The sequence below is a fragment of the Seriola aureovittata genome, chromosome 3 (genome assembly GCF_021018895.1).
Source record: "Seriola aureovittata isolate HTS-2021-v1 ecotype China chromosome 3, ASM2101889v1, whole genome shotgun sequence".
In the NCBI taxonomy this organism is placed as follows: domain Eukaryota; kingdom Metazoa; phylum Chordata; class Actinopteri; order Carangiformes; family Carangidae; genus Seriola; species Seriola aureovittata.
The window spans coordinates 14,907,725-14,930,166 of NC_079366.1; the positions used below are offsets into that span (position 1 = coordinate 14,907,725).

Below are 22,442 nucleotides of genomic sequence, written 5' to 3' on the forward strand. Positions count from 1 at the left end.
TGAAGCCTGGTGAAAACCTCACACTGTTGGCAGCAAATTTTGTGTTCATGTAGGAGCCTGTTGCTTCACATAAAAAGCTGATACGGAAAATGTCTATACAAATATGTTTGAAAAATGGAGCTTCCAAAACCATCCAGTCATCATCATTGCAGTAATTAAGTTAAATTAATTGGGTTTTTTAAAAATATAAAATTTTATTATTCATGCCATGCCATGCTGTAAGACGTGCTTTTTTAACACAATGTACCATGCACATACTGCATATGTTCAGTGGTGTGTCCAGTAAAGTTTGAACCCACTCTCAAAAGGTTGCACTGTAAATATAAAGTTAATTCTAGTTACACATTAGTTAGAAAGTTACAAATTCAGATGCAATGATTTCAAAATCATAACCGCTATCATAAAACATATCACAATTCATCAAAACTGTGTGTCAAGTTATCTTCTCGTTGTATTTCAGTCTTTCTTTCCCCCCGTTTTCTCTTCAGTTTGAGCTGCTGGATCACTTGTGGTGGTCTGTTCTGGACAAAGCTCCTTGCTAGGATCCATCACAACAGGCGGAGGCATGTTCAGACACTCCACCTGAGCTCTGAACTCATCGATCTCCTTCTGCTCCAGCTGTCTCCTCCTGCTGAACAGGTAAAAATGCTGCCGCTTCCCTGATTCTACATCAAAGCTCAGCAGTATGCAGTCATGGCAGGACGTGCGGATGAAGGTCGTGTTGACGGCGCCGTTGTCAAAGGTGAAGCTGCTGCCTTCCAGGGAGATGTTGTAGGATGCATAGTGGCACTTGTTGTCTAGAAGCATGCTGCGTCTGAAGTTGGTGTTGGCTGTACTGCCGTTGCTGGAGAAGCTGGCGGTGGCGCTGTCTCTTCGTCTTAATCGATCGATGAGTGTTAGGTTGCTCAGACTTCCTCCAACTAGAACTCGTCTGCCCTCTAAATGATTGAGATCGAGATGACCCAAAGGCTGGAGCAAGTTCTCACAGGCCAGAGGAGCTGAATGGCTCAGAGACACCGAGCCGAGGAGAACGACGAGCCACACAGCAAACATGACTCTATACTTTGAAATCATAATCTGCTGTGTACTGTATTGTTTTCAGGCTGTTGCTGGAATAATTATATCACGTCTCTTATAGCGGCACTGACATTTCTAAAAAAAAAAAAACGATTGATTTCTGAGATTTATAGTTGTTTAAGAAACCTTCATTTTCACAATACTGAAAATACCAGAGAGCAAAGTCTCCTTTTCACCTGTGGTTTTTGTGATTGTGAAATGAATGAGTGTTTTGAGTAATGTGACTTTTGATTATTTACACTGGAGGTTATTCAAGAAACATCTCCGGGATGCACTCTGGGACGCATCATCAGTGTTGTGAACCCGAGGTCATCAGGCGTTTCGGGTCTTACAACATACGCCCTCGCCCAGGCGACCCAGCCGGGGCTGATCAGACCCCAACTTGCGTCCCAGCAGCTACCCACGGATCAGCCCTTTTCAACCAAAGCCACCTAGTGGCTTTCTATGCGGCTTCGCTGGCGGATTTTATAGCCCTCTTCTTTTCTGCTCCTGTGATGCCTAGCTGAGTGAGCATCACAGGAGCTCACTTGTTGGCTCTTATACCTGTGGTAACCTTGTTTGTTACTTTTCGGAATTGGATTGAAGTTCTCAAAATATCAATATTTGTACTGGAAAACTGTTAGTTTAATAAAATGCAGACTTAAACTACTGTCAACTACTGTTGACTGATTTTAAGAATCAGAGCTCTATGCACATAATTATGTCTTAAGATTCATTTACCATTAATATATTAAAAGAAAACAAGTAAAAATAAGTGTGATCTGTGAATAAAGATTGCACATTGCAAACTTATTCTTTTTAGTCTTGACAATTTAGTTTAGTGAAATGTCAAATAAAGGCCAAAATACAAACACAATAAAATCCCTTATCCTCTCACCATATTGACAATACTATAACTTGTAAAGTTACCCAAATTATGGTTTATTCAACAGTTAGATAGAAATTTATATTTTGAAGTTATTTGTAGAGTCAGGGAAATTAAGTGTGTTCATTGTCTGAAGACCTGAGCAGGGTCAACTACCACTTATATCTGATTGGCTAGATGAAGACTCTGGTGCCACTGGTGGCAGCCAGTAGATGGTTTGCTAAAGCCGTCCCTGAACAGCAATTGTTCAAAGCTTGGCAACTGCAGCCAGGCACGGTACGTCAAGTTTGGGATTTCCCCATTGCTTTGTAACTTTGTGCACAGAGCCATACTCAGTGTCTGAGGAGAAGAGAGAGCAATAGAGAGCAATGTGTGAAGAGATAGGGGCACGACACACAACGAAGGCCTCCAGCCTAAAAAGCAGTTTAGAAAATGCGGTGCCGTTGCTCAATGTAACCAAATCCAACAATGAAAAGTGAACTGATGTAAACTGCACAGTATAAAATCAGTTTTCTCAACAGCACCTGTTGTTTGTGCTAGATGTTAGCTCAGTAATTGGATGTTTCTTGTCAAAATGCACCTTGAGAGTTGCAGTTAACTTCTCCCCCCATTTTTCTTTATGTACACAAGCTTGATAAGAGCCGTATTTTTTAATGAGTTGTTGATATTTTATGGGCGAGTTTCTGGCTGATCTAAGCTTTGGAAGTGCTCCAACTGAGAGACATTGTGTATAGGAAAAATGATTGGAACTTATATCTCCTCTCACTACAGCTCTATTGGAGAATGTGGTGCCTTCTAGTTTACACTCAGGTATAAAAAGGCCCTCTTTCACTAGTGCCAGAATTGCAAGGTTTGTTTTAAAATTGAGGCCTGTCAGCTCTGTTTTAGTTTGTTCCTCGCAGCTCAACAGTTGTCCCCGGGTTTTCCTAAAATTACTCTGTCACCTGCTCATCAGCTGCCTGCTCATCTGCCCTTCATTCCTCTAAACAGACTTCTAGTATAGCCTATACATTATACAGGTCCACCAGTCTTCCCCTTTGCCAGATTGTGTGCTCCATAGACATAGCATTCAGTCTTGTTTTACCTGTTTGTCTGCCTGCTCATGATCCTGTCTAGTTTTTCTTTTTCTGAACCAATACAGAGTAAATTTGCTTTTTACCTTAACTCTTTTTCCCCTTTGTGCCGCTTTTCATTCCACACCTTTACCAGATTTCCTATAAGTTCAGTGCAATCAACGTGGAAATAGATTGTCTGTCAACTCTGTCTGACAAATGAGTAAATGTAAAAGTAAATGTAAGTGAATGAGTTAAAACTTTTGAGGGAAGAATAAGCTCAGTGGTTAACATAATACATCAGGTGAAATTACACTGGATATGATATGACAGAGAAAATTAATCAAATCAAGTCTTTCAGAGTTCTTTGATATCAGCGTGTTAATGTTGTGCATGAATGTTCAGAAAAGCAGAACAGAAAAAGGCAGTTTAATGTTTCCACAAAACACCCACTGATACTGATGTTAAATTTATCAACACTTTGAAGATAATTGTCTTTTTACGGCCTCGGTTCTTTTGTCCCGTTGTTCTCTTGTCAGTTTGATGTCGTCCCCTCTGGACAAAGCTCCTTGGTAGGGTCCATCACAACAGGTGCAGGCATATTCAGACACTCCACCTGAGCTCTGAACTCTTCCATCTCCTTCTGATTCACATCTCTCTGAACAGGTAAGAATGACTGCAAGTTCATACACATCAGCAGGTAGTCATGACAGGACGTGTGGACGAAGTTTGCAGAGAGGTTGCTATGAGGTGTCCCATCGTGGGTGAAGCTGTTGCCTTCCAGGGAGATGTTGTCGGAATTAAACGTGCGCTTGTTATCTAAACGGAGGCTGCAAGTGTAGGAAATGGTGCTGTCACTGGTGTTGCTAGAGAATTTTAAAATGACACCATCTCTTCGTTTGAATCGCTCCAGGTTTGGCAGATGGCTCAGACTGCCTGCAACTAAAACATTCCATCCAAATGATGAAGGTCGAGTTCCTCACAGGCCAGAGGAGCTGAACGGCTCACAGACGCCAAGGAGAGGAGAGCGATGACACACACAGCAGAAAACATTTTGTATTGTTTGAAGGCGGTCGCCGGGGAGAATGTGGCCAGTGAAGCGGTCTGTATGGTTTTTATTAGTTGTTTCAGAAGCCCCCAGTTTCACATTACAGAAAATACCAGAGAGCAGGGTAATCTTTTCACCTGTGGATTCCATGATTGTGAAATGAAATAATATTTCGAGTACTGTCTGTGACTATTAATTGTTTATAGTAGAGGTTTTCTTGCTCTCTTACTGAACAAAATGATCATTGATTTTCCTCTTCAACCTGTCACACACAAGCAAAAATACTGTATATCTACATACTAATAATGTATAAATGATGCATTGTACCTGCACAACATTACTCTCTGCTGCACTGTGTGCCCAATGATTAGTTGGATCAGAAACCTCCAGTTTTTTAACACTGCCAGTGCTTGATGCCAAAGGGCAAAGTCCCTTCTCTACCTGTCAGTTCTGTGATTGTGAAATGACTTGATTTATATATTTTAAATACCTTAACAAAGTCTGATTTAACTATAGATTAAAGATGTGCACATAATTTGAAATTCTGGTTACTGATAATCACAACGTATATTATGGCAAATAAGAATAAGATCTGTATACTATATTTTATCAGGGTGTATTTGTTAATTCAGACATAAACACATAAAACAAATAATTTAAAAATATTCATAAAGACAGATAGAAGACAAGATCTCTTCAGCTAGACAGGGGCTGCCTCTGTCAGTTTTCTTGCTCGCCTTTTTTGTTCCGAATGAATAATATCCAGCCATGAGTAAAGCCAGTGTCTTTGGGACAACATATGAGGGCTGTTCCTGCTAACAGCAAACTGCTGCTCTCGCTGCTGTCAGACCTGTGGACAGTCGTGGAAGAAGCTTTCAAATCCTTTATTTATGTAAGGTACTGCAATGAAAAAATGGTCTATTACAAGTAAAAGACTTTCTTTCAAAATCCTGTTCAGTGCTTGTTCTGCAGAAAAAAATCTGTTAATACTGATGAATTAATGTATTAGAAGCATTTACTGTTGCACAGTAGCTGCTTAAGGTGGAACTAGTTTTAACCACTTTATATACACTTAACTAGTTTAGTCCAGTGGTTCCTAAATCAGGGGTTGCCCCCCTCCATGGGGTCACATGATAAATCTTAGGGGTTGTGAGATTATTAATTTTGCACGAAAAGAAATAAGCAAAGTCCTACACAAATTTGCATTCATTTTTTAAAACCTAATCTTAAATATCAGATAATTTGACCTTTTTGAGCACTGAGCAGTTATTAAAATAAAACCTTCTTAAAAGTTTAGACTGGAAATGTTGCTTTGGTGGAACTGCTAATAACTCTGAGACATCTGAAATGTGACAATGTCACAACCACTCACTGCTTTTTCATAAAGGGTCACAAGTCAAATAGGTTTGGAACAACTGGTTCAATCTTTTGTGAACTCTTAATCTAAAATGTAACTAGTAAGATAAATGTATGTTTATATTGCTTTAATGTCAATTTCCCAAGACAACAGGAAGGCTGTGATGCATTCAAAACATTTAATGTTTTATAAAATTATTAATTTCTTTCTGATGAAATGAAATTGGAAAGAAACTGGCATGAATCAATGTTTATTCACACAATGTGAACAGATGACATGTACCAAAGTCTCTTAAGCCTTGTTTTCTTCTGTTCCAGCCTGTTCTGGACAAAGCTCCTTGGTAGGATCCATCACAACAGGTGCAGGCATGTTCAGACACTCCACCTGAGCTCTGAAGTCCTCCATCTCCTTCGGCTTCACCTCTCTCCTCCTGCTGAACAGGTATAAGTCCACCGACTTAAAACTTTGGGACTTCACGTCCAAGCTCAGCACTGCACAGTCTGGACAGGATGTTTGGAAGAAGGTCCCGGTGAAGTTATAGTTCCTCGTCTGTAAGCTCATGATGTGGCCTTCAAATGTGATGTTGAGCAAGTCGTAGTCGCATTTGTCACCAACACGGTTGACCTGGGTGTATGTGGAGTTGTTGAAATCAATGGTTACACTGTCCCTTCCTTTCAGGGTGGCCGCATCTGCAGAATCATTCAGACTGCCTGCAACTAAAGTCCATCTTCCCTCCAAATGAAGAGGATCCAATCGCTCCGAAGGCCGCACCAAGTTTTCACAGGCCAGAGGAGCTGAACGGCTCACAGACACCAAGCAGAGAACCGTGGCAAATACAGCAAACATGTCTCTGAATGTCTGTTGTCTTGTTACGATATTTGTATCACTTCTTGCTTGCCTGGTGGAGTCCCACTGACAGTGTTTCAGGTAAAGAGGTTTTCTGATTTTATACTTGGTTCAAAACCTTCAGTTTCGCAATATCTCTCCTATCCAAATGTGGATTTTGTGATTACGAAATGAAATTACATTTTAAGTAATGGGCTACTTGTTGTTTACACTGGTGTTCTTCAACCTGTGATCATGATGTAGGTTCATGGTAAGTCACATATTGTCACAGTCAAAACAAACAAACAAAAAACAAAAAAAACAAATACATTTACATTTGTCCTTGTTCTGTAAATATTTCGTGTTTTTACTGGAATACTGGTTCATGAGACGGCAGATTGTGACAGTAACTGGTCTGTGAAAATGGAGGTGTTTATACTTAATTTTCTTTATGGTATTTTAGATAATTTGTTGTTACGGTGAAGTGACTTAATCAAGTTCATTTTTCATCTTTTTATCCCCTACAATCTTTCATTTGGTGACATCTGAGCCCTATCACGTTTCCCCTTCATCCTGCACTGTCTTCAAGGACAGGGTGGTGGTGAGGGACACAATAGAGCCACAATAGAGCCAAAGTTTAGAGACAACATACATGCTAAAGTTACTAGAGTAACAAACTGGTGAGTGCCACTGTTATAACTTCAAACACAATTCAGACTGCTTTTTAATTGTTACTATATTAGGTTATCTTGATTACCAGGAACCGGCAGGAAAGACAAGACTCAAAACATCTCATGTTTCAGTATCAACATATATTTTATTCACACTGAACAGATATCATGTACCACAGTCTAATCCTTTGTTCTGTTCTCCCCCTGAGCTGCTGCAGCTGCCTGATCTGGACAAAGCTCCTTGGTAGGATCCAGCACAGAATGTTTAGGCATGTTCAGACACTCCACCTGAGAGCCGAACTCCTCCAACTCCTTCTGGTCCACCTCCCTCCTTTTGCTGAAGAGGTACAACTCCATTGATTTATATGTTGGTGCGTCCACGTTGAAGCTCAAAACCACACAATCTACACAGGACGTTTCATATAGGGTCCCATTGAAGGTCGCTGACTGTCCAACCTTAAAGTTATAGTTGTGGCCTTCTATCAAGATGTTCGAAGAAAAATAGCGGCACTGGCCATCAAAAAGATTGGCTTGGGTGTATGTTGAGTTGTAAAAATCAACTCTTACGCTGTCACTTAATTCAATAGGACTTCGACTTTCGATGATTTTCAAACTGCCTGCAACTAAAGCCCAAGTTCCCTCTAACTGAGGAGGATCCAGGTTTCGCATAGGCTGGACCAAGTCTTTGCAGGCCAGAGGAGCCGAATCGCTCACACACACCAAGCAGAGGAGAGCGATGGCACACACAGCAAACATCTCTCTGTTTCTTGAAACCATATGACTGAATATGTAGACTCAGATGCACTGCAGGGTCTGTCGCAAAGTGGTACCGGTATAGAGACTCTTCTGGTTTTATAGTTTCATCAGAGGAGCCCAATGTCACAACATTGAGAGAGAGCAGTTCTTAGTATTGATTTTGCATTTCATTTGATTAGAAAGTTCCAGTTTCGCAATATGTGACACAGTTTTTGCAATGTTGAAAAAGCAAAGGGCAATTTCTGGGAATGGGCAGTTTTTATTGGAATAATTTATGGATTTTGGAATTAAACCAGTGTTTATCTCCAGCTTTTGCCAACAGTCAAAGAACCAGTGTCACTGTTGCAACCGTACACACAATCTTCTCCTTTAGATTCATGTGCTTGTAATTAGACACACTTTAGAAACCTACAGATAAAAAGTTAAACTGGTAGTCAGTATAGAAATTGTTTTGTATTTCTCTGCTGGGTTGATTATTGAATAGGTATGACCTTTATGATTGTTTCTGGCAGCTTTTTGCAGAAATGCTATAATCAGCTGATATGCACATAACGGTTTTGAAAAAGTCTTAAATTACTGATAATTGAAACATTAAATACAGAATATTTGTGCAAATCTGTCATCTGCAAGTACTGTAAAAGCTGTCAAATCTGCATTCTCATAGTCTGTTAGAAATTGTAATTGAAATAAATTGTAATTGAAATAAAGAATTTAAAACACTCATTAACTTTAGTAGCAGCTTTATTAATGAAGAACTTGCACCAAGGAAAGTATCAGTGATTTTCAAAACCTACTCATAAGACAAAAACTACTAAACCTAGATATCGAGCTCAAGTTTTCTAAAGTATGAAGATAACCTGTACACCCAGTGACATGTTTCATATTTAGTGGGGAGATGGGTGATAGTGGATAGTTCATTTAAGATAAATAAACTAAGTGGCGGCTCTGCACAGAACACTCTAATATGCAACTATGCATCTGATCATCTTCCTTTTACATGAGCAGTTTGATGACTATCCACCTCCTCTGAGAGGTACTGGTTTCGCATGTGATGATTCTCTGAAATCCCATTGTTGTTGGACATGACCCTCCTGGGAGTTCTCAGCTCAGCAGGACTTATTTTCACAGTTACAGGACACAAATGCTGCATCCCATTCCCCAAGGATGGTGAGAGGACTGTGCTGTTAGCCATGGAACTAGCAAAGGAGGTGATAGAGACACTGCTTGGACCTAAGGCAGCTCTGACAAGCTCCATATACTTGCATAAGTGGAGCATTTTTGAGACATACATTCCTCCAGATCCTGCTCTGTCTGCACAATATCTCATGGATCCTTGTTAATTCCTTTCTTTCCCTCAGGTAGAAAATTTACCACAATTAAAGCGTTATGTGCATAAATCTGCACAAATACTGCTGTAATGTATACATGTGGTTCACTTTTGAAAGCTTTGACACAGCTTGTTCTGAACAGTTTGCGCAGAGTACACATGCTGTCAGTTTTATGTGTGGAACACTGATCATTTCATTCACTAAATCTTCAGCTTAGATTGTTGAAGAACAACACTGCTGTCTCATTGTGGTGTCTTACATGCTCCACGTAGATAATAAACCATGAAGAACTGAGAACGTAGTAACCAGTGAGGGTTAGAAGCAGGTGCTTTATACTAAGTGAGTTCCATTTAATTTATATTTTATTACATAAAACTGAATTGAAATTTGGTACCTTATAAAGGATTCATAAATTGGTTATAATCAGGTTATTAATTTGGTTGTTAACACTTTATAAATCAGAAACAAACTATTAGAGGACCCAAGTCATAACAGTTTTCATACATGGATGCAGGTACACTATTTGGCAAGATCAAGTTAATGCTTACTAATTAATCTTACTAATGACTTACTACCATTTCTAACTGGTAAAAGGGAGCTTTATTGTGAAGTGTAAAACACATCATAATTTATTAATGAGTTACTATAAGGCTCCCTTTTGCCAGTTATAAATACTAGTAACTCATTAGTAAGATTAATGAGTAGTAAGCAGCATTAATCTAATCTTGCCAAATAGTGAGTCTTCATCAATGTGTGGGAACTGTTATAACTTGTTTATTTATAACTGTTTATTTATGATTTATAAAGTGTTAACAACTGAAATTTTACCCTGGAGACTATAATTGAGATAGATCTTCTGTTAGGCTCTCATACCCCTGGACTAAGAAAGAAATAGCATTACTAAACAAATGGTTAAACATTACCCAGTGTGTTTCTTTTGCATGAAGCAATGTTGTGGTTTTGGGACAGATCCACTGTTTGAGAAAAACAAATGCTAGACGAACATCCAGTACAGCATTGTATGACAAATATCAGTTTAATCATTAAACCATTAACTAAACCATTAAACCATCAATCAATTCAAAACTGACATCTCAGACACTCTCAATTCCACATGCTCTCTGTATACAGTATATACAACCGTGGACAGAGCTGTGGCAGCTCTGGACACCCTATTCAAAAGCTTTTGGTAAAAATAAAAAAATTCATACTTTCAGGTATTTTAAAATAATGTCTCTTTTAAAACTGACAGTGGCTCACAAAATATTCAGTGTTACACGCTGTTGCTTATAAACTTGACCATTTCATTCTATTATTCTGTATATTGTCAGAACTTGTATCACAAAGTGAATAAAAATGTTCAGGTCCTATACTTGGATTAAAATATATCTAATAAAAGATCACAATCAATACAAGAATTCAGAATTAAAAGTCATTAAATTAGAACAATATCTTCTCTGAACCTCTCCAGATGAATAATACCAGATGAGTTATACATGTAGATACAACAATTTAAAATGATACATTTTAAGTCTGTTTTTTTTTTTTTTTTTGTTTATCTGCATCTAAATCTTGCGTTTTATAATCCTATGTATCTTGGCTGGCTCATCTGCCAACCAAGATTAAATCACACGCAAACTCTGTGATAGGGTAATTTAAAAGTGTAGCAAACTCCTCAAGGCACTTAAACACAGACAAGTCCAGGCCATACCTTCCCTCTCTTCATGTTGGAGAGAGCGTACTTCCTCTGAAGGCTCAAGAGTGAGATGAAGAAGACTCAAGACAAATATGTGGAATGTTGGCAGAGGGTAGTGGAGGGAAGGGAAGTCGGTTGTGGACATGCTGATGCAAACAAGGGTGGATGCATAAAACAAAGAGAATGGGGGTAGGAGTGTGTTATGAATTGAACAGCAGAGACATAGACTGAGGGGATACAGCCAGACTGAAGAGGGAGAGAGGAAATTAGTGTACAGAGAGGGCATTTACATGACAGAGCAGCACTTGCACTTGGATGAATCAGGCGGGGGGCCTGATCCCCCGTTATCCCTGGTTGGGCTTTGTGTCTCTGTGTTGGCTGGGCTGTTAGCTGCTGCTGGCTCTGCTTCTGTGTTGAGGGCTTTGGCCTGTGACAGAAGAGGTTCCTGCTCCCCCGGCCCTGCCTCTGTCCTCCTCTCCTGTGAATCAGCCAGAGGCACCTCCTGAAACTGGCCAGGCATAGTGACAAGATCTTGGGTTTTTAATGCTCTCTCAGCTCCCTCTGGTGATGTTGCAGCCTCACCCTCAGCCTTGGGGGCGAGAATGGAGGGTTGTGTCTCAGAGTAGACTGGCAGTGAAGCCACTGTAGTGCCCTCTAGAGCGGTGGCTGGGGACTGCAGTTGCATAGATGTAGGATCTTCCGATTGTTTGCCCTGTTCGTCAGCTTTTGTCTCTCCATCTCCGTTTTCGTTTGTCTTAATATCACCCTCCACATCTCCATCTCCAGTTGCTGGTTGTGCCTCCGCAGTGGATTCAGTCGCCTCACTCTTCTCTGGTTGTGTGAAAGTTTCTTGAGCTGCTTCTGTTTTTATCACCTCCTCCTCAGCCTCCCCTTCCTCTTTGCCTGCTTCTTGATTTGGCAGCGGGGTTTCCCCTGACTGCATGTTCTCCTGCTGATCATCCTGGGGTGTAAGATCCTCAGGTGTGTCGTCCCCTTCATCTGTGATGATCACACGTTCTGCTCGTATCACCAGACTTCCTTCTTCCTCCTCCTTCTTCTTATCAGTGTTGACATCTGGAACATGACAATGCTCTGCTTCAGAAACACCAAGGTTCAACCCAGGTTCCAACTTCATGCTAACAACACCCTCAGTAGCACAGATGGGCCCATTGGTGGTGGACTGAATATTTGGCTGTGAAGCCTCGTGATTGGCTTCTACGTCTCCTCCACCATTGGTTAAGAAAACAGCAGTTTCTTCCAATTGTGGGCTTTTGTTTGTCTTCACTTCATCTTCAGTTGTTTCTGAAGAAAAAAAAACATGTAATAAATATTACTCAGTACAAAAAGAAATATCTGTGCAATTGCATTAATTAGAATAGAGATATTCATACATTTAAATGATGTTGAGTGAATGTGCAATCAATGTACCACACTCTTATTAACAGATCTTAGCTTTCATTTTGGTTGGTTTACAAGCACCTTTACTTGATTGTTGATGTCAGTGATATGTCAGTGCTCAATACAGCTAATTTATGTATCGTAATGCTGTTCAAACAAAAAGGTTCTGCCATCTATGAATCTCAACTCTTTGCTCTGATATAAAATGCAGAAGCTGATAAAGGACAACACTGTTTTAGCCACAGGCCATAAACTGTGTAGTAATGAATGAATGAAGGCTTCTGTTTGTTAGAGGAGAACATGACCACTGGTATTTAATGTACCATAGTGAGAAAAGACAAGCTGCAAAACACAAAAGTAAGACAGAGAGATGTAAAATATATATATATATAAATCATTTTTAAGCTAAATCATAGGAAAAAGAAGTTGGTGAAATAGTTAAGACACAAGAGGTTAAGGCCCTGTAACGATTAGAATAATGCAATTACTTCAGATTCTGCAGTCTGGACAAGAAAGTTATATACCCTGGATGATTTAAACTCAAATGGATGGCTCAATTTCATTTTCAGAACTTGCTTGTCTCCTTTAACAGCTTGAGCAGCATCCTCACTGACATGTCTATGTTCCTGCTGCCCTCTAAAAATGCATGTCGTGCACTTGAGTAGCCATTAGCATAAATATATATGCAAAACCTTATTCAACATGTGTAAATATTCATCACCGCATGTATGAACTTTTTGTGAAGTATAGGTATGCCCTTGACACGCCTTCCTTTATCATGCAAATTGCAGTATATACGATGCATACAGACGAATAAATCTATAGGGGATTGCATGGTTTTTAAGGGTGTGGCATAAGATGGTTATTAGCTAAGAATTAACAATAGGAAGACTGTAGAGGAAATAAAATTTTGACATCACAAACACATGCACGGTGTGTGTGTTATGACATGATTTGCCTCTCTCTATACACACCTGATGCTGACACATTATTTTCTCCGTTGTGCACAACATCATCTTGGGCCATTTCTGAGGAAGAAATAATTTGCATTTATGGCAACATCTGTGGATAAAATTCATTTTCAGAGTGTTTTAAGAAGAAATCATCAATTGCTACAGTCAACACCGAAGACAATGCAGCTTAATCAACACACCTGTGTGTCCTTGAATAGTATCCATAAACAAAATCCTATAAGAAGTGTATGTTTTTTTTTTTTTTTAATAGATAGTGTCCATTACAAGCTTGTTTCACTGAAAGCAAGGAGAGCTAAATGGGAAGGAGTCCAAACATTAAAGAAATTATATCTAATGAATATGAGCTGATGTAATTAAGTAGGAGTGGAATTAGAAGGGCAGCTGTTGTCTAACAGGTGGCTGCAGCCAGAAAAGCTGTACGTCTGCACACAGTAGTTTTAACGTGACATGTAACATGTATTGGACAGAATACAATGTGGGTGAGAGAGGCAGACTGGATGGAAGCAATGCTTTCCTCTGCACTCGGTTACATACTGTGGATGTTTGAGCTTGTCGAATTTCCTGAAAATACTAATGTTAACTCACAGTTCACTTTTATAGTGTGACATTTGCATCACTTTATCACTTTCTGTGGTAAAAAGCTAATGGAAATACAATTTTCTAAAAAGCCCACTGCAATTCTTTTCAATTATCTGTACCACAACGTTTATCTAATTCCACTTACCTGCTCCAGCCTCTGTCACTTTCAGTACCTCCTGCTGGGTAAAAGAGAAAGGAAAGGAATTACTCTTTGTGTTGTGTTGCCTGAACCTATGGTGCATTTTAAAGTGAATGTAAAAACAGAAGACAAAATATGAAGTGCAAATACTGGAACATCACACAAGCTTTGAGGGAACAGACACTATCCACAAAGCTGTATTGCTATAAAATACTTCTCCCCTGTTGTCTAAATAAGTTTCTATCCTACATTTTTAACAGAACCAGAAAAGCACAGATTAATGTGTCCACTATGGACACATTAATTTGTGCTTTTCTGGTTATGATGATTTTAGCTGAGAAAGGGTCAATTATTTTTGCCTGGTCACAAGGGGGAGTGATTGAGCTGGAAAGCCCGACCTAAGATGACCCCTTTTAACACCAACACAGTTTGATGTTAAATGTACTTAACTGCATCGAAGCTACATTGATGGACATGATGTACAGTAAGTGGGTGTTTATGCTGTCATTAAAATTAAATGCTGACTTTAAAGAACCTCAACACACATCACACTCTTTCATCAGAGAGCATTACTTAAAAAAAGTGATTTAAAAAATCTTCATGTGCATGTTTGATTTTACAGATATTGGCTCTCACTCACTTTCAGTCTCCTCAGTCATTCACACATCATACATTCAAAGTCTTCTCCATTAAAGCCAGCATGGCTAATCGCCTGTAACAGCTATTAAATAAGGAACCCTCTGTTTATGCCTTCAGTTGAACTCCAAAAGCCAAGATTAGGATGGATATATGATTACTTCAAAAAAACCTTACCAAAAAGACCCTGCACACAGCAGAACAGGAGGGACAACTCTTTTGTTTCATTATAAAGACCTTCAGCGAGTTGAAGTAAACATACTTGCACTTGGCTTGAGGTAAAACAATAATTCCAGAGTGGATCAAGTGCTGAATTGTTTATGTAACAGGGCTGCTTACATTCATACAGTTCCTGCTTTTGAACAAGAGGTGCTACATCAAAAGGTACATTAAGAGAAGAAATGCATTATTCATGGAAAAAAGCCAAAGACAGAAGTTGTGGGAAATTGACTGGCTAATGGAAGATGATGGAGCAAGCTTGTTTAACACATATTCCAGCCCCCTTTGTGTCCACAGAATGAGTGAGTGGGTGAGTGTGTGTGTGTGTGTCTGCAAAAGTTCCTTACCACTTGGCCATCCTCCATCTGTTCGTTCTCCTTCTCTTCTGCCAACCACTGACTCTCTGACTCCAACCTAAGATGGACAGTTATGTAGAACCTCACACACATAACACATAAAATCTGTAATGCACTTTTAGTTTACAATGCTTTTAAATGTCCAAATTTGTTGCTTAAATATGATTCTAGCCTTACTTTATGATCTTGATCTAAGTAACACTACTCTAGGCAATTGATTTTTCTAAAACAGTATGTTCAAGTTTCCCCAGAGTCCCCCATGTACAGTGAGCACAAGGAGTCTTGTTGGAAAGCGAGGCAGTGGACCTGTGGACCAATAATAAGATTGGGATCTGGGAGTGTAGTCTTCAGGGACTTGACAACATTGTCCACTGCAATAAAGGAAAGCCTAATCCTGTCTGGCAAGTGGGCAGGGTGGATCACGCTCTCACTCTCTGCCCCCAAGTTCAATACTGACAGAATTAAAACTCAACTTTGCCACACATACATAATGTACGACAACAGCAAAAATGACAAGAAAGCAAAAATAGAAGAGGGGGATGCCAGAGATATCAATTATACATGAAATTTCAACCACAAAAATGTGACAGTTCTCTTGTGCTGTCTGCTTTGCTAACTGTTTCAGATAGTCACAAACTGTCTGACAGTGTTTTAGCTCTAATTTGCACTTGCACACATACACACGACCTCACACACTGTGGCTGTACTTGTCAATGTGCTTTTCTGTCTCCTGGGCCTGGGAGCCCCACAGAGGGGAGCGAGGGTTCTGGGCATCCGGGGAGGCTGGGGACAAGGGAGCTCCTTCCATCAACCACTGGTCCCTTAGTGACTTCCTCTAGAGTGAGAAAGAGGAGGTGAGGAAGAGAAAGAGAAGAGAGTGAGTCCACTTTCAGTAGTATTGTATTGTGGTAATATGATTATGATGATATACACCTACAACACATCTTTAGCATTACTACAACTTCTTACTTCTTACTCATCTGTGACGTAAACAGATATAAATATACAGTATCTGTGATCTGTATCAGCCTGCTGACTTATTGGTCAGACTCTATTTACAAATCAGAAAAAAAGCAATACAGTAAACAATATCAGACCAACGGCATTAAAACACTGAATTAGTAACTAAATGTATAACTGTCAAATTATTTCAATATGTCTTAAGGATGCCAGAGAAACAAGATTTATCCTACTGATCAAATATAGTAAAAGTTCACAAGAGAAATAAAAAGCAACCCAACAGCAGTAGCCCAACAGAAAACTAACAGTAACCCACAATGCTGAGTTGGCAAACGACAGGTAATAGCTAATAGCTAGTAGGTATGACTAGCTTGGTTAGCAATTAGCTAATCAGACAAACTGGCTTAACATCTACAATTACACACACCTGTCACAAAATAGCTGTAATTCCATGGAGTACCTAAAGATAGTGGTCCGAGAACGGGTATTTTGAGAGAAGATATAGGATCAGTATTTACTGGGTCACAGATTGGTAGATGAAGCTAAAAATGTCAGTGTAACTCCAACTGGCGTTGTGTTGTTGCTAATACTGGTTGCTAATAGCAACAGAATGTTCAACTGAAACTAACTGCTAGTGGCAGAAAGGTGAGAGAATGACTGAAATCACTTCTGATGTGCACCCTAGTAAAAATACTGATATGGATATATTGGCCGATATATACAAACACTTATGAAAAAGATATGCAATGAAAGCAAGATATTTTACAGTTTAACAATAAACTTTATTGTCCAAAATGACATCAGTGAACTGAAACTGTAAACTTCACTGGGAATTAAATAACTATAAAAATAAATAACTATAAATAAAAAACATAAGAACATACACACACACAGACACACACACACACACACACACACATATATATATATATATATTTAACTTGAATGAAAACAAAGAAAAACTTTTGTTTTCATTCAAAGAAAAACAAATAAAATATACATAAAATGCTGCCTATATAACTTGACTTGACCCGAGCATTTCCACTGCATTATTGCTTCTTAATAAAAGTATTAATATCAGCGCATATCGGAGAATATATGCACCGATACTGATATATCTGTGATAGGCAAAAATCGGCTCTAGTTGAATGTGTTAAATATATGCGCTATACTGCTAAACTAAAATGCCCACAGTAAAATTAAAACAGTAGTGTCCATACAATGGACAATACCACTATGTCCAAAGTGTACAACATACTAACTATGTAGTATGCACTATAATAATCCTTACAGTACTGTTTTTACAGCTAGTCGCCTTTACAACAAATCAACATACATAACTGTTTGAATCAAACCATCACACAAATGCCATTGCCAATTAAACCAAAGCCACTCAAATTTAATTCCAAAAGTTATTGTTTGAGGTGTTTCTGGAGCTGGTTCACCAACATCCACAATGTGTCCAGCTGTGAGCAGGTCCTCCATTTCCTTTGTACAGTACTATGCAAAAGGTTTAATGCACCTTAAATTCTTATGCATCAACCAATAAGAATCTAAACCATCAGGGAAGCGTCTGATTGGTCCCAAATTCGTTCAGTAGTCATAATAATAATAAAAATAACCATCTTCAGCGACAAGAGGAACAAGTAGTCCTGCAACAGATGGTCTGACCCCCACAGAGCCATGATCTCCAACATCATGGAGTCAGTCTGCATGCCGAGTCTCTGGAAAAACTGTGCAGAGATGCGGATGCTACATACTGATTTGAGTATGTTTCTTTTCCGTTTACTGCAATTTGTGTGAAGTTAATTGATAAACAAAAAACTATTCATGGCATTATATTTGAAAGCATCCTCACTTTACGTTTAGTGCCTAAAACCTTTGCACAGCACTGTGGGAAAACCATGTACCTCAAAAACATGCTCAAAAATCAAATTTTGGTGTGTATACTGACTGTGTGGAGTATTTTCAATTTTGTCAATTTTCCAGCATGAACACAAAACCTGCTTGGAATTAGTATGTAGTCTGGAATTGGGACACAGCTTGACTCAAAAGTGCAATTACTCTCACAGAGATTAATAAATGAGTGAACAAGGTGGGTGATTTTGGGAAACAGCCAAAGCAAAAGAGTGCGCCTGAAGAGAGAGGAGAACTAAAATGTATAAAGCAGTGACATGGACAGAGAGAGAAAATGAGATGAGGAAAGTCAAGTGAAATGTGGTTATTTGAGGGAGGTGCAGGTGACAAAAAAGGTGAGACAAATAAAGAAAAGTCCATGTCAGCAGTCTTTATTTCAGCCATCCAACAGAGAGAATGTTGGCATGAATTAACAGCATGTGTGGGCACTTTTTGTTCTTAGTCCTACAACTCTCTCCAGGAAGTAGACATGACCCAGTGAATGAATGCTGCCTGAGGCTGCTTACCATTCCCTCCTGACAGAACACCAAACCAAGTGCTGTCAGGTTTTACAAAAGGAAGAGCACAATTCTCTGTAGTTTTTAGAGCTGACTACTCTCTGAACATCATCTTCTAAACAGACTGTTACAAGACACACAACATCAAAAGATTCCTTGCAGTCTAATACTGATTTAAACATGTCCAATTTTTTACAGCTTTGTTGTTTTCCACCTTACCTTGCATTCACATAGACCTTTATCAGTGTTCCAGATCCCCACTGGAGTTCAACACAAACCCTTTACAGGCTCTATGTATGTATTTGTATACAGGATGTGACAATGACAGACAGATCCAACACAGGTGTATACACTACATGTGTTTCCATTGCAAACCTGACAGTCCATCATAAACTACTTCCGATTTCATATTGTTTCATAGATTTCACAAAGTATATGCATTCATTTCACCTGCACTAATTAGTGCCATCATTTAATTATTGGTTATTTCCTTTTGGTCTGATGAATTCTGAGCTGCACAAATAAGCACAGTGCGTTCAGTACAATGACATGAAATCTTCACCTTTTCAAAGCATTAGCAGCTCTGTTCAGGACACTGTAAAGTATATTTTTTGCAAACACATTCAAGGAAAAAGTTGGAAGCTTAGTACTTTCAATGTCAACTGAAGTCGCCAAACAAACTTGGTAACATACTTGTGCACAATCAGATTGAGAACCCTGATGATCAATGTCACATGGAAATTATGATGATAGTGGTTACACTGCCATCAGTCAGGCTCATCAAACCAAGCCTGAATTTTATTCACTCCACAAATGTATTTGAGTTTGCTATTTATTGTAAAATGACTTCATGTACAAATTCCATTGGCTGTCTGGTTGTCAGAAATTAATGGAAACTCTTTAAGTGGAAGTACAATGTAGATTTTAAACAAATCACTGAGATAGTTGTAAGCAGGAAACTACTTAAGAGTTTCCTGCTTACAAGAAGGAGAAGCATTATTCATTCAAACATATAATAAACCAGTTGTGTTCCCCTGTACGTCAGCACTAATAACAGTGGCTGCAGGGTGACTTAGTTTGACAGCTGTGTTGCAACCAGTTGACCTTGGTTCAAATGCTTGTTTCAGCAAGCATGTGTGCCACTAAAGTGCCCTTGAGCCAGACAGTGAACTCTTGCCAGCTGTGGGAATGCTCGTCTGTAGCTGTCTCTGGCAAGCAGATGAAACGTTTACTAAATCTAATATAGTTAAATAGACAGAGGGTTTAGAGTTATCATTTTATGTCATAATTATGTGGATATGCATTAATCTTCATATATTGCAATTATTTTGACAGATAATGTGATTGTGATATGCGTCACGTTTTTGGTCGGAATGGAAATTTTTGCACTTAATTTCCACTGAAAAAAAAACAAAAAAAACAAAATACATAAAATATATCAAAATGATGGGGATGTGATTTGATGTCTTTACCAAACAGGCATGTTCCCTTACGTCTGGAGAATATGATTTCTAGGCCCGGGGGATCTCTGTAGCACCATGTTGGTTCATTGCTTCATTTATAATGGTTTGTTCTGACACATTTTGCTTCCTGTAATTTGGACATTGAACTTGGCCATACTTCTTCCATACTTGGATTTCGATAATATTTCACTGAACTGTTCAGCACTAATACAAAGCACTCACAGCAGCTACAAAAGCCACGTGATGTTTGCTAGCTTTTCACTTACTCCTGAGGTGAAAGCATCGGAAAACCCATACTCCCCTCCAGCCCATGGCCCCATGTTTCCAAAATCTGGTAACTGTTAGCCAGTCGCTACCTACTTAAATATAAACGTCACAAACCCATCTCTGTTTTTTTTCTCAGGCAGCACAGAACAAGCCCTACTCTGTCCCCTTCCCTGTGCCTTTGGCTAGCTTGACACAGCTCTCTCTAAACTTTACTGCAGGTCAGGAGCTATGTATAAGCTGCTGCTCTCTCCTATCACATCCTTACATCTACCCAGAGGCTACAGTCAATGTCAAAGCTAATGAATGTACTAAAACCTATGATGATATCAGCTCCTGTGAGAGAGCAAGGGTCGGGATAATCATTTTAAATTAATATTTGAAGCCTGTTGCAACTTGAATTTTGATCTCACAGATACAATACATTTATGAAGTGTTGTGCACAAACTCACAAGCATACACAAATATGCATATGCAAAACATTCTCTTGCATGACTGCACCGGTACACACATGCATACCTGCTTGCACACAAACACATGCTGCACAGATTTCACACAATTTGAGGAATGTGCCCCAGGGCAGTGTAACACAGTGGAGTAGGAAGTGGGAACGCCAGTCTGGAAATGGTGTGGAAACAATAGAGCAGCTCTGTGACTATGTGAGTGTGTAAACATTCACATAAAAACTGATTTCAGCAAAGGAAGGCTTGCCTCTAACCTTGCGAGGAACTGGCAGAACCAGGAAGTGTGGAAGGTTGTGTAGTTCATCTGTGCGTGTGTGTGTGTGTGTGTGTGTGTGTGTGTGTGTGTGTGTGTGTGTGTGTGTGTGTGTGTGTGTGTGTGTGTGTGTGTGTGTGTGTGTGTGTGTGTATGTGTGTGAGAGAGTTTGTCTGTGTGTGAAAAGGAAATAAATTTGGAGGTAATCTGCTTGCTAACAAGCTGGAATGAGTCTGCAGAGGATTTTAGCTGAGTGAAATTAAGGCTGCGTGTGTGTGTGTGTGTGTGAGTATGTGTGTGAATGAATGAGATGGGTTAGATCATCCTGAATGTGTGTGTCACACCTTGAGCTGCTGTAGTCTGAGCTTCTCATCCTCCATCTCTCTCCTGGCTCTGTCCTGCTCATCCTGCTGCCGGCGCTTCTCCTGCAAGAAGAGAAGTGGGAGGGAAGGAGAGAATTCGCAAAGGCTGAGAATGAATGTAGACATCCTGAGAGTTTGGTAAAGGGGGAGAAGGAGCAAGAGGCGACTTTATTCTTTATTCAAGTAAAGAGAAAGATGGGCTGAGGCACTCACATCATCAGCTAGACACATAAACAAGCTGATGTAAATGAGTAAACAGAAACAAAGACAGGGAAGAGACGGCTGTGACAAAAACATCACTGGGAAAGAGTAAAAAAGGGGACACCTGGTCAACCATCTGTCATAAGGACACTGTCACCATGGACATCAGGTATACTCTATATCCCATAATGCTCAGAGCCACTATCTCCATGGCAAACTGGTGTTGGTTTCGTGGGATGAGGGACACCCTGGCTCACCACATTGCACACTCAATAAATTATTCAGGAGTTACAGACAGCTCAGAGAGCACAGCTTAGTCCCTTTACCCTCTCTTTCTCCAGACAGACAAGTCTGGAGACAAGTCACCATTACTGCGGTGGCACCTCATTAGTAAACCTGCCTATAGCACTGATGTATGTAAACAATTTCACTTTTTAAGTGTCCAGGAGATCCTGTGGAACAGGTTATATATTTAAAATATAGCCACGAAAAAAGCCACTAAAATAAAGGTTATAATCGACATTTCAATGAAAGTTTATTCCAGACAACGAGATGTATGATGTATGAAGATGTATGAATTTTACTTTCATAAATTAGTATTAAATCCTAATGTTGAGGGGCTTGTCAACAAAGCAACATTCAAATTTGCTGAGGACCAAGCAATGGTGAACGGTCACTCTGCAAGCTTGGTACTATTTTTCCTGGCTGATATTTAACTTTACCAGACTCAAATGTTTCAGTTTTTTTAATGATGCATTTCTTCTGATTACAAAGCAAAGAGTCATGGAATTTGATGATTTAAATCATGAACTCGTAAGTAACTCCTGTTGGGGTTAATTACCTACTTAACACAGCACTTTCACATTCAGTTTCATTACATTCAGAGTTGAGCTTTGAGACTGAATAACTCTCCCATTCAGACGTCATCTGTCAGAGTGGGCGGCTGCTGACCGTGAACAACCCAAACTCTCTCTGCTTTTACTGTCAGTGTAAATGTGATCAGTTCAACTCTGCCACTGCTGTGATGGTGGCGGCGCCTCAGAGTGTAACAGTTAAATCGGTGGATGGATTCATCTATAAACAGA

General features: G+C 39.5%; 1 protein-coding gene across 3 annotated transcripts in view; it reads right to left on the bottom strand.

Annotated features, from left to right (window-relative positions):
• Window positions 1-7,016: 7,016 nt before the first annotated feature.
• Window positions 7,017-22,442, bottom strand: part of palm3 (paralemmin 3) — a 36,958-nt gene continuing 21,532 nt past the window's right edge. The window contains exons 3-8 of one of the 3 annotated variants that reach the window (XM_056366891.1): window positions 21,139-21,219; window positions 15,684-15,811; window positions 14,968-15,034; window positions 13,772-13,802; window positions 13,048-13,101; window positions 7,017-11,977 (exon numbers count right to left, since the gene is read on the bottom strand). In XM_056366891.1, the coding sequence (XP_056222866.1) occupies window positions 10,962-11,977; window positions 13,048-13,101; window positions 13,772-13,802; window positions 14,968-15,034; window positions 15,684-15,811; window positions 21,139-21,219 (1,377 nt within the window). In that variant the 3' untranslated portion in view covers window positions 7,017-10,961. Of the gene's footprint in view, window positions 11,978-13,047; window positions 13,102-13,771; window positions 13,806-14,967; window positions 15,035-15,683; window positions 15,812-16,363; window positions 16,452-21,138; window positions 21,220-22,442 lie in introns of those variants that run through there. The other 2 variants (XM_056366886.1, XM_056366900.1) reach the window with 2 other exon arrangements.